This window comes from Meles meles, chromosome 1 (genome assembly GCF_922984935.1).
Source record: "Meles meles chromosome 1, mMelMel3.1 paternal haplotype, whole genome shotgun sequence".
Taxonomy (NCBI): Eukaryota; Metazoa; Chordata; class Mammalia; order Carnivora; family Mustelidae; genus Meles; species Meles meles.
The window spans coordinates 212,670,544-212,683,343 of record NC_060066.1 but is presented as its reverse complement, the minus strand read 5'-3'; the positions used below and the strand labels follow the sequence as shown (position 1 = coordinate 212,683,343).

The 12,800-nt window shown below is 49.3% G+C and overlaps 1 protein-coding gene across 14 annotated transcripts in view; it reads left to right on the top strand.

The window, feature by feature from the left end:
* Positions 1 to 6,207: 6,207 nt before the first annotated feature.
* The window catches only part of CAMTA1 (calmodulin binding transcription activator 1), an 818,028-nt gene continuing 811,435 nt past the window's right edge, over positions 6,208 to 12,800 (top strand). For all 14 annotated transcript variants that reach the window (XR_006817665.1, XM_045998968.1, XM_045998958.1 and 11 more), the window contains exon 1: positions 6,208 to 6,323. Coding sequence is in view for 13 of the 14 variants with exons in the window: in XM_045998968.1 (XP_045854924.1) it covers positions 6,279 to 6,323 (45 nt within the window). In the remaining variant the exon portion in view is untranslated. The remainder of the gene's footprint in view (positions 6,324 to 12,800) is intronic.

The window sequence follows — 12,800 nt, the reverse complement described above, 5'->3', positions numbered from 1 at the left end:
AGGAATGTGCAAGCAGGGGGTTTGCGTGGTAGACACTAAGGGCATTCGCCTCTCCCTCCAATCAGACTGCTTGCTGCCCGCAAGTCCTTGCTCTCTGGGGAGTTTGGGAACCCTACTAATGTCTCTCTGGGTCCAGGAAGCAGAGCTAGTGTCCTGGTCTCCTAAATCTGTTAGCTTCAGGAGTCATACCTCACTTTGCATATGCGCCCTTCTGAACCAGCCAAACCTATCTCTTTAACCTTCTCCCTCTTTTAAAAAAAGAAGGCATTTTTGGTACCAAGTTCAAATTCAATAATAATAATAAAAAAAGACTGGTTGGGCTATAATACCAGAAGGCTCAAGAGGGAGAGAAGATAATTTAGTTTCAATTAATTATTTTAAGATTTTAAAAAATTTTTAAAAAAAGATTTCATTTATTTGACAGAGAGATAGAGAGCACAAGTAGGTAGAGCGGCAGGCAGAGGGAGAGGGAGAAGCAGGCTCCTTGCTGAGCAGGGAGCCCAATGTGGGATTCGATCCCAGGACCCTGGGATCATGACCTGAGCTGAAGGCAGCTGCTTAACTGACTGAGCCACCCAGGCACCCCTTAAGATTTTATTTTCAAGTTATCTCTATACCCGATGTGGGGCTCAAACCTACAACCCTGAGACCAAGAGTCACATACTCTATGAACTGAGCCAGTCAGGCACTCCATGACTTTAGTTTTTTTTTTTTTTCTTTTTTAAAGATTTTATTTATTTATTTGACAGAGAGAAATCACAAGAGAGGCAGGCAGAGAGAGAGAAAGGGAAGCAGGCTCTCCGCTGAGCAGAGAGCCCGATGTGGGACTCGATCCCAGGACCCTGAGATCATGACCTGAACTGAAGGCAGCGGCTTAACCCACTGAGCCACCCAGGCGCCCACGACTTTAGTTTTAAAGGGAAAGTCCAGAAAACACTGGATGGATTTTTTTTTTTTTAAAGATTTTTATTTATTTATTTATTTGACAGAGAGAGATCACAAGTAGACAGAGAGGCAGGCAGAGAGAGAGGGAAGCAGGCCTCGCCGCCGAGCAGAGAACCCGATGTGGGACTTGATCCCAGGACCCTGAGATCATGACCTGAGCCAAAGGCAGCGGCCTAACCCACCGAGCCACCCAGGCGCCCTGGATGGATTTTTTTAAGTAAGGCATGAAGCTGAGATACATCCTGTCAAAGGCATCTAGCTTTAACTCCAAGGAGGGTCCATGGAGAGCAGGTGCCCTCAGGTCTGTTTCATGTAATAGCTGGTTAATGTAGAAAGGTTTTACGACTAAAAGAGTTGTTTAAACAACATCTCTTGAAATCCATTACGTTTCCAATGAGCTGAAATGTAGCCCTAGTAGCTCTGAAGATCCCAGTATGTGGAGACCCTCTGACAAGTCTGTGCTCTTGCTCCCTGAGAGTATATCCTGGAGCTGATGGCTGAGATGCTGTGTACAGAGGCAGGCGGGGTGCAAAGAGGAGCAAAGAGAAAGGAGGGTTTGCAGGCTTGGGAAAACGGAATATCTAGGGAAAGGTTGGTTCTAACAAAGCTTACAAGTTTTCATCATGTTTTATCTTATAAAGGCAAGAGGGATATGGGATCGCCTGTATTATTTCTTAAAACTGCATGAGAATTTACAGTGATCTTGAAATAAAAAATTTAAAGAAAAGAGCAAGAGGAGAAACTTTTTGGAAGTAGAACTTTGGGACAGTATTATTTTTAACCATGCAGCTTTTAACAAGGCACAGGCAGAAGGACTCCTTTCTTTCTTGTCCTGTGTTGGGAAAGAGTGAGCAGGAGCCTTTAAGCCTCTGAAGGAGCTCAGTGCATGCTTTTCTCTGTCAACTCGGTAACATGGAGTCCCAGTAACTTCTGGTTTAAGGAGGCAAGTCTTAGTACTCTTATTATCTTTGTCAACTGCAATGATAAGCAAGTGCTTTCATTACTGCAGAACGCTGACCAGGAAAGAATAGCCTTTTACAATTATTTTTGAGGTGAAAAGTAACAATTTAATATTCACCTGTCCTTGGACAGTAGTATTCTTTCCTTAAAGAACATTGCTGGCCAAAATGGGTGAGGATTCAGAGGGTTAGGGTGTCCAGCATATTTTCTGACTCCTCCCCTTCTTAAATAGGCTCATTTAGCCAGTTTCTAAGTGGTGTTTCCCATACTGTAAATGCTCACATGTTGGAAACAAGCAAAGACAGACACCTGTTGTTACGGACTGAATATTTCTGTGCAACCCCCGCCCCTGCCCAAATTTGTAGGTTGGAGTCTTACACCCCAGGTGGTGGTATTAGGAGGTGGGGCTGTGGGGAGATGAGATCGGATGAAGTTGTGAAGATGGGGCCTTGTGATAGGGTTAGTGCCCTTTTAGGCTTGCTTCGCCTCTCTGCTTTCCACAGTGGGAGGAGGTACGGTGATCTCAGACTTCTAAACTGTGGGAAATAAATTTCTGTTGTTAGAAGCCACCAGTTGCCTGTACCTTGTTGTAGGAGCTTGAAGTGACTGAGACTCCAGCACAGCCAACCAGCCACACCCCACCCCTAACATCAGCCACACCCCACCCCTAACATCTCATACTCTGGGTCAGCAGTTCTCCAACCCATTTGTTTCAGGATCCCTTTACTCTTAAACATTATTAATGACCCCAAAGAACTATTACTTTATTTTATTTTTGTAAAGATTTTATTTACTGATTTGAGAGAGAGAGAGAGAGAGAAAGAGCATAGAGGGAGAAGCAGACTTCTTGATGAGCAGAGAGCCTGACGCAGGGCTCGATCCCAGGACCCTGCGATCATAACTTGAGTTGAAGGCAGACACTTAATCGACTGAGCCACCCAGGCACCGCCCCCCAAAGAACTTTTATTTGTGATATGTTTATTTTTATTAAATATTTATTGATTTATTTTAGAGAGAAAGGGCATGAGGGGGGCAGAGGTAGAGGGACAGGGAGAGAGAGAATCTTGGGCAGACTTGGCACGGAGCACAGAGCCCCACGTGGGGCTTGATTTCAGGACCCAGATCACAACCTAAGCCAAAACCAAGAGTTGGGACCTTAACTGACCTTGCCACCCAGACCCCCTGTGATATGTTTATTTATAGCTTATGTACTATATAGAAATTTTAAAAATATTTGAGTTCATTTAAAAATAATAAACAACTACATATTAACATATGTATTTTTTTAAAATAAAAACAAAATTTTCCAAAACAAAAACGTTAAATGATGAGAGTGGCATTGTTTTACCATCCTGGACATCTCTTTAATACCTCACTTAATAGAAGACAGCTAGATTCTCTGACCTGCTCCTGCTCTCAGTCTGTTTTGATGTCATACACTATGTGGCCTCTGGAAAACTTCACTGTACACGCGTGAGAGGCTGATACAGTTATTAGGAAGACAGTTTTGACCTTGTAGATCCAGCGCAAGAGTCTTGAGGATTCCCCCACCTCTTCAGGTTTCCAGGCTGCGCTTTGAGAACTGCCATTTCTGTCCGAGTCTAGGGTGCTTCCCATAGGTGCTTTCCACCGCGACAGTCCTCCTTCTTTGAAGTTCTGGTGATATTTATGAGCTCTGTGTCCCCACGGCACCTTGACCTGCGACCTCCTGTGATTGTTTGTCAACCCCTGCTAGGCTGTGGGCCCAGTGGAGGGAGACACTCAACTTTATTTTATTCACCTTTATATCCTCAGGAACGAACACAGTGTCTGACCTCCATTAGGCATCGGATAAATTCACGTTTTAGTCTAAATACATGTTTTAATTTTAAAAGCTGTATATTAACTGGGGCGCCTGGGTGGCTCAGTCGTTAAGCATCTGCCTTTGGCTCAGGTCTTGATCCCAGTTTCTGGAATTGAGCCCCGGAGCCTGGCATTGGGCTCCCTGCTCGGTGGGAAGCCTGCTTCTCCCTCTCTCACTCCCCCTGCTGTGCTCCCTCTCTAGCTGTGTCTCTGTCAAATAAACAAAATCTTAAAAAAAAAAAAAAAAAAAGCTGTATAGTTATGACTGTATTATAGAAAATAGGGACAGGAGAAAACAAAACTCCCCATCAGCCAAATATTATTTCTTGGGTGTATTTTGTATCGGTCTTTTTACAAAATGAAGTTTTTTGGAGCTAGTACCCTCATGTATATATAATACATGAACATCATAATTTTGAATAATTTTTTCCCCCTCACGTAGCAATGGTTAAGTTTTTCTTTTTGATGTCTGTGGCCCTAACACAACGTCCTAAGTAAATATCCAACATTAGCATGCTTAGGATGCTTCCAAATTGTTGTTGTAATAAATACAGTGATCCTGTGAGTACCTTCACACATACAGCTTTTTTGGCATTTAGTGTTATTTCCTTAGAATAGATTCCCAGAAGTAAGATTACTGGGTCAAAAGATGCAGACGTTTTTTATGGCTTTTAATACCTACAGTAAAATTGCTTTTCAAAAGGGTTATACTAATTTTCAATGCCACCAGCGCTTTCAGGAACGTTTCACTACCCCAATCGTCAACATAGGTACTATTAAGGATGTCGATCGATAAAGTATTGTACCCTAGTTGTCAAAATTTTGCATTTTTTGAGGCTCATAAAATTAAAGTTTGTTGAAGAGCGAGTGTCTAATACAAAACATTCTTTTGGGACATCTTTATTTCTGGAAAACTTGAGATTTGGGTACTTGTGAACACTAGAAAAAGAACGCATGTTGTTAGGACTGGCACAGAATTCACTTTGACATTCAGATCTCAACGCCCATATCCTCCAGCGGGGACCTTGCGCTGATTCTGCACAGCCGAGGGATGAGACGTTCCCACTGCCAGCCACACAAGACGCACCCAGAGGGGCTGGAGTTCTGCTTCTGCAACTTTTCTCCCCCCTCTAACTTGGAGGTGTCTGCCCTCTCCTTTGTTTCTGGCACCGCCTGCCCACGTGCGCGGGTGCTGAATTTCTCCCGCCGGAGGCCTCTCCCTCCCGGCCACCTCGCGTGGCTCCGGGCTGCTCCGTGCACCGAGCACCGGAGCGCGGGGCGGACTCGGACTTGCAGGGCAGCCGCAGCGGCGCGTCCGTCCCCCGCAGGAGGCTCCCGACCTCTTCCAGGCGGGCCTCCCCTAGGCGCGCGTGCGGCGGGCGCCGGCAGCTTCGCCGGGAAGAGCCCCGACCGTGCGCCCGGGACGGAAGGAGACTCGGCCTGTGTCGCCCTCCGGGCCGGCGCTGCTCCGAGATTGCCTCCGGCGGCCTCATCCTGGGACAGGCACTTATGAGTCATCGGCTCTGCGGGTCACATGGTCAACGTGACCAAAATAAAGTTTCAGTATTTTAAGCCGCTAGAAAAGGGGACAACGGAGCACACCGGAGGCGGGCAGCGGAAGGCGGGCACCGGCGGGCACGGGCGGGCCGGGCACCCGCGAGAGGGGCCGCGGCGGCGCGGGCGCCCGGGGTGGGGGCGGGGCGCCGGGGCCGGGGCCGGGGGGGAGGGGGAAGGGGCGGGGCCTGGAGAGACGCGCCCCTCCCCCACGGCCGGCAGCGACGCCCGGACTCCCGGGCCAGCCGGCTCCGAGCACGGCGCCCGGCCGACCTCCACCCCGAAGCCCCGGGCCCCGCTGCCGCCGGGTGGCGGCAGGCCGCGGGATTCCGGAGATCCCGCCGCGTCCTCCACTGCCACAGGGACCCCACGCGCCGGCAGCGGCTTCCCCGGGAACGTCCTTCAGCCCCGGGAGCACGCGGGAAAAGCCCCAGCGCACCAATGAGCGAGCGCCTTCCTCCTGACGGTCACGCTCGGGGGCGGGGCTTCCCTTCGCCGCTCCCGAGTTCCGGGAACCCCCTTTGATTGGTCTGGACGGCCTGGGAAACACTGTAGTAACGCCCAATCAAAGCGCCACGTCTCGGCCTCGAGGAAATATTCCGTGTCGGCTCTGTCCTAACTGGGCAGTTCTTTCCGGCTCTGGCCACTGGGAAGCTTTGTTTAGGTCTGGAAGGCGGGCTTTCCTGGGAGTGGGTGGGGAGGGGGCGTTGATTCTTGACCAATCCTTTCATTCCGTTGGGTGGTGACCAGCCAATGGGCCGGGCGGATAGGACGCTCCTCCCGGAGAGTAGTGAGACCCCTGGTGCGGGGCGATTGGTGGCGGGCACTATGAGTGGCAGCCGTACGGCCCAACAGGCGCAGTGCGTGGGCCGCGGGGCGGGGCCAGGGCGGGTGCGCGGCGGCGGCGGGGTGGCTGGGCCGGCGGCGGCGGCGGTACGAGGCGCGCGCTCGGGGTCCCGGTCGCGAGGAGGAGGAGGATGTGGCGCGCGGAGGGGAAATGGCTGCCGAAAACAAGCCGGAAGGTAAGAGCCGGCGCGTGAGGGGCCGGGGACGGCGCGGCGGGCGGCGGGACCCGGCCCCGCCGGACATCCCGGGCATCGGCGGCGCCGGGCGGGAGCGCGGGGGCGCGGCGGCGGCGGCGGCGGGCGGGCGGGCGCCCCGGGCCGGGGAGGGGGCGGTGGGTGGGGGGGCGGAGCGCGGCCGGGTCCTGAGGTGACTCGCCGGGCGGCGGAGCGCGGCGCCGCACACCCCCACCCGGGGGCGGGCTGGGGCCGGAGGGGCGGGGGGCCGGCGGGCGGGGGCCGGGCCCAGCGAGGAGGAGGAGCCGGCGGAGGGAGGGCCGGCGCCTCCCCCACCCGGACCGGGCATCCCCGCCGCTCCAGGGCCCGGCGCGGCCCCCGCCCCCCGAGCCGGGCTCGGTGGGGGCCGCGGGGCGGAAAGTTTATCCGCCTCAGGCCCCCTCCGGCCCCGCGCCCCGCTGCCCCGGGCCGGTCCCCGTCGGGGGCACGGTCGGCGCTCAGCCCCGCCGCCGGTGGCTCTCGGGCGGCAGGGCCAGGCGGACTCAGTCCAGCATCACCCTGGAGCCCCGTGGGCGCCTCCCAGAGCCGGCGGGGGTCCCCGTGCTTCTCCCCGCCAGGGGGACCCCCTCCTGAGCGTCCCCGGGCAGAAGGGCCTCGTGTGACCCCTCCCCCTTCCCTGCCTGGGAAGGGGGCCTGCGCAGCATCCCCGCCCCTAGCAGCCGTTCCCATCCTACTCCTGCCCTTGCACCCCTCACAGCCAGGAGGGTGGGGTCTCCGTTTCTATGGCAAGTGAGGCTCTCCATACTCCCTTGCCCTTTACCTTCTGTGACCCTGATCCTTCTTTGGCAGAGGGGTCTGTCTCAACCTCCCGTCTTCTGTGCAATCTTCTGGGGCCTCTGCACACCATCTACTGACCCTTTAAGCCAGGACAAGGGGACTCGGGCTCCCCCTGTTCTTCTCTCACCCAGAGGGTAGTGGGGGCCTGTGCAGCTCTGAAGTCATTTCTAAATAGGAAAGCAGATACTTCTTACAGATTAGGCATACTCTCTGCACACTTTCCCGGGTTAGGGTGAGCTCATTTCCTGAATACCCTTTGAGTTGCCCTCTTTTTCTTAGGGGAGAAACTGGACATTCTAGTGCTCCTTTCCCCATTTGGCCAGCTCCCCTAACATGTTCTCTGTCTTCAGAGTTTCTTGTCTGGGTGAGGCTAGGGGCCCTGATCAGATGTAGGGCAGGGCTTCCATTGTGCCTAGTACTCGGCTAAGGGGGATACGGTGATCACCCAAGGGCCTGTTTTTGCTTCCATTTCACTCTTGCCTCTGAAATAGGGACGGCGTTCACCAGTTGACGCTTCCCCACCAAGAACGTGGTATTGTGCCGTTGTTTTTTGGTGTTCCCATCACTGTCTTCTGTGCAGTTAGAACCTGACTTTGTACATCCTGCATTCAAGAGTTTTTGAACCTTCCCTGGAAATAAACTTCCCATTTCTTTTTTAAGAGAACCCATATCCTCCTTATGGCTTCTGTTTCCCAGTCAGCCATATTTAGTGAGCCTGTTACCTTGACTTTTTCTGATTTTCTTAAATTGTATTCATGTTGGCTGGGTAAGAAGAAGCCATATGCCTTTCCATCTAGAAAAGGGAGTGTAGACACTCATGTCGCCCACGTGCCGTTCGGGAAGGGGTTGCTAGTGTGCTTCTTGTTGTACTAGAACCTTCCTTTGGCCTCGTGTTGTCTCTCATGGGATCTGAACATTTTTTTTAATCTTGTAGCTTTCAGGTGAAGGGGAAATTTGGGTGCTTTCTATTTTTTTTTGGACTGCTCTGGTTCTCTTTTGGCGAAAAACACGATGCCATGCATTTGTTTGTATATATACACATGTAGGTATGCGTTAAAAGACAAAATCACATCTGTCACTTACACACCATAAGTTGGAAGGGTTACATGGCTAGCTCTGCATTCTGCGTGTACGTAGGGACCTTGACGTGTACCAGTATGAATATATATTACTGTTGTTGGTAACTCTTCAGGTTTAGAAGATTCAGAAAACTCATTGATAAATGGCCAATTTTTACCACTCTCTCATTTGTCATTTGTATTGTACTGAATAAGCAGAATGACATCCTGAATGTTCACCAAGTCCCCGAATACAAGAAGTGTACAGCCTTGCTGATGCACACCCAAACTTAGGCATTCTGAATTCAGGGGCAGTAGTCTCTGCTTGATTTTTCGTAGGATGAAAAGTTCTCATCTTGATGTCTTTACTGCTGGGTATGGGAAAGAGGTTTCATGTATTTGGGGCATCAATAGGAGGGGATAAGAGTATGTATTTCTGTGACAGAACTAGGAATGAGCAGCCATAAATATGTCGCTGTTTTATTTTGGCCATTTAAATAATTGAGAGAGGTTGTACATGTTAGGAAAAGGTACCTTTGGGAAGGCCTGTGACACTTCATCGAAGGGTGGGAGGGGCTGTTGTCCAGGTTTGTCCTGAGTATCACAGTTCGCAGGTTTGGCTCTGGGGCAGGGTCATGATGGAGCTTCCTGTGGGGCCCCACTCCCCTCACTGAGCTTGGAATGGCTGCTCGCTGCTGTCACTCAGCAGCAAAAAGTCTCACTTTTTGTCAGGCTGAGTGTAGAGCCTCATTCTCCCCAGTGAGCTCGTCAGACTGAGCATTTGGACCATTAAGCATTTTTGGAGCAAGGAATCGCTCCACCTGGAGTACCAAGTAAGGGAGGCAAGGGGATTTGGAGACTTGGTCAGCATTAGGCTTTGACTTCGAGACTTTGCCCTTCAGGTAATATGGAGTTACCCAGTGAGCATAAAATCCACTGCCCCAAAGTAGCACTTTTAAGCTCGCTTTCCCTTTTTTCTATGTTTTTATACTGTTGTTGTTGTGTCTGTATCTATGCTCAGCTTGATGGAATTGTGTATTTTTAGGGTATGGTATTAATGACCTTTGGAAGAAGAGAGTTGAGTACCTGCTGTAGATGTTGGGGTGTTCGTAGGAGAGTGAGTGTTCCCATCTCCCTTCCCATCGTGGATCCTTTCCTGTCCTTCTGCCTGCCGCCGACTGCCTCTCTGGGTCTCCTCTGCTAATCAGGTGTTCTGCACAGCGGGCAATGGAAGGACAATGAAAGGGTCACCGGAGCACCTGAGGTTAGTGTGTAAAGTTGGACTCTTTTCTGAGTTAAATGTGGTTGTGCTTTCCGTGTCATTCACCCCGTTGGTTACGGAAAATCAGCTTTTCCCTCTTCCTCGTCCACTGCACGCTGTTCTCTGGGCGTTAGGCCTGCCAGATGGGTTCTCTTAAGGACTTTTCTTTCTTACATCTTTTTGTTAGAACATCACTCTCTCCTCCACCTCAGCCCTCACCTCCAGCTTTTTGGACAAGGTTGGGTGACTTATGGGACCTCTCTTCCCTGGTCGTCTTGAAGACCTGACTTCTCCCGCTCTTAAATGTTGGGTTTCCCTGTCTTACCGGTTAGCGGATTCCTGGTGTTGACGTGCACACAGCAGCCTCTACTCAAGGTCAGGTTGGTTTGGAGTTTCCTTTCCGAAAGAGTAGGGCTGCTCTTGTTCTCCGAGACGTATTTATACATCTTGCTTACCCATGTGTTTCCATTTCTTTAGTGTTTCGGCCTCGCCTCTGAAGTAGCCTGTTCGGTGTCAGGTGGCCTTATTTTAGTTCTTTTTGTGCTGGCTGTAGCACACGTGCCTGGTGGGATTGCCGTTTCCCGACTGCTTCTGAGGTAGCCCATCTTGTGGCTTAACTGTGTATATATATGTTTTAACCACTCCGTCCTTGCTGCGGGCCGTTCTTCATTTCCCACTTCCCAGCATTCAGGAAAACACCTCCTTGTGCGCAGTTGTACTTCCCAATTTCCTTATGGGAAAAGCAATAGAAGGCGATTCTCACGTTCTTTTTCTTTCTCCTCGTAGTTGTGTCTTTTGCCTCCTTTGGGAGACCTTTGAATTTGTCCTTCTGGAGAGAAGCTGTTTTGGGCCCCGTATTCCATCACTGGGCGGATTCGTTCTGGAGACGGTCGCTGAGCGTCTGTTCTGTGCAGGGACCTGTGGTGGTGATGTGACTGCTTGAGGTCTCTCAGGGTGGATGACATTTCAGTGTCTCTTGTGCTTGTCTTTTCATATATTCTTTTAAGGAATTCTTTTCTGAACTTTAATTGTTTGGATTGTAATCTTACAAAAATATACTCGAATGGTGTACTATCCCACTGAACTCTTACCCCTCCCTGTAGGACTGGGGGTGTTGGAGTGGGTGGAAGGCAGCGTGAGAGGCATTTAACAGCTTTCCCTCAGACTGTGTGTAGGGTGTATGTAGAAAAAAGTAAGGTCAATCTTCTTTTAAAAATGGCTAGGCTTAACTTTTAGGTCACTTAGATACACGGTTGGTTGGAATGCTTGTTTTAACATTTGAACAGCAGCATACCAGGTATTGTATGGAACATGCTAGGTATTGTGTAGAACATAAAATCAAATGCATCCTTTATAGGAGGAAGGGATAGAAAAATAATTTCCTCTTAGGACGAACTGGTATGTTTCATATCCTCAGATAGTAAGAACTGTATGAGATGCTGTTATATTTTTGCTGCCAAGTGTTATATCTAAATTTATGCCTAATTGTAGTGACCATTCTTAGGCTAGAGGCTAGGTATCTGATATAAATTATGACTGCTTTTGTTTATGATGTGACTTCTAATACTTTATGCTTTCTTTAGTAGTACTTTTATTTGTGTCTTGTCTTTTGGGGGGAGTAAATTGCCTCTGATTATGTCTGGATGTAGGTTTGGTATACGGAATGACAGTAGTAATAAAAAATTAACCTGAAATACACTTTTTTTCATTCTGTATTAAATCGGATTTCCCCTCCACAGTGTTTGTAGAAACCAGTTCTAGTATTTTACGCTTAAGAACTCTCGTTTAGGGTTGTTACAGGATGTGGTTTGACAGTGTCCTTTATTCATGTGAATATATGACTGAAGGTTTTTTTGTGGTGATAGGTGATGTTTGTTTCCATTATAACAGATCATTTTCTAAAATGTTCTGTATCTTCTAGAATCACTTATCCTCCCTGTTTTTGATGTTCCAGATGACCTAAGTCCTACCTCTTTTTCTTTCCCATATGAAGAAGTTTCCTTATTGCCCTTGTCATTATTATAAAAAAGTACCTGCAGGTGTACTGTATTTGTAGTCTTTCTGTCTTTACTAAAGGGTGATGCTCACCATTCCTTTCGTCCTGTAGTAAGGGGCAGCGTCACTCTGTCTCCCTAAGGCTAGAGGGATGAAATGGGGTTTAAGCCACAAGGCCAGGGTTGATAGTAGTATTTGTAAGTGGATAGCATCCCAGGGCGAAACGCTGGGTCCTTCTGGCATCTGGGACTCCTCATGTAGGATTTTGGAAATTTGTTTTTGCTGCATTTAGCTGGTTTTCCTTCTGTCTCTTTGGCTTGATAATCGTAAATTTCTTTGGGCCGAGCCAACAAGTACACTACTTCATTTGGGACCTTCATTCACAAGGAGATGGGGGGTCTTCTGATGTTAGTGTCATATTAGCTGTAGTCTTTGGTGTTTGAGGGTGAGACTAGGGAGGGTTCCTGTGTTCTCCTTCTTTGTCCACATAACATGACTTGGGTTGCATGGTCATTCACTCTCTTTACCAGGTTATAGTGTGTAATCTTCCTCTCTCCTTCTTCCTCTTGTTCTTCTTCTCCCCCCCCCCCCCCACCCTTTTTCTTTTTTTTTTGCGCACCCGATCAGGTTCAGGATATAGGTTGACCAGACATTATCCAACCCCTGTATTTTGCACCACCCTTAGATGTCGTGTCCGTCAGTCCTGTCATTAAGATGTGTTGCCGTTCTGTCAGCTGTGACTGTCTTCCATCCCAAGGCGTTTGTCATGTGTTGGTAAGGACAGTGTTTCTCTGTGTGTGTTGACAGTAGGCAGCAATCCTGATTTGTATATGGAGGGACAAAGTGAAAGGTGTTTTCCTCCCCCCCATCAGTATGATGGCTGTGTATTTCTGCGGTTGTATTGCATCTTTCTGCTTTGAGAGCCATTGCTTGTGGAAGGTCACGGGCCTCCTTGGATAAGGATTGGTAATCCTTCCTGAGCATTTTTTAGCTCTTTACCCTGGACTGAAAAGTACTAGGTACCCCATTGCAAAGAGAGGCCAAGTGTCAGCCATATTACTTCCCTTTCGTCTCTCTCTCTTTTTTTAGAAGATTGTTTATTTACTTTCAGCGAATAGACGTGTCATGAGACGGAATGGCCAGAGCTATTTTTTAAATGATTCTAATGCATTCACCCCAGTATTGTGCTCATTCTTAATAGAGTTGGATGTTCTCTTCTATACGAGTCCTTTACTCATTTGGAGAAAGTGCAGTCACACTTTATTTTATTTTTTTTCAGATTTAGCCAGGCCTTTCAAGTCATGTAACATATCCTGGCCTGAGACTTCC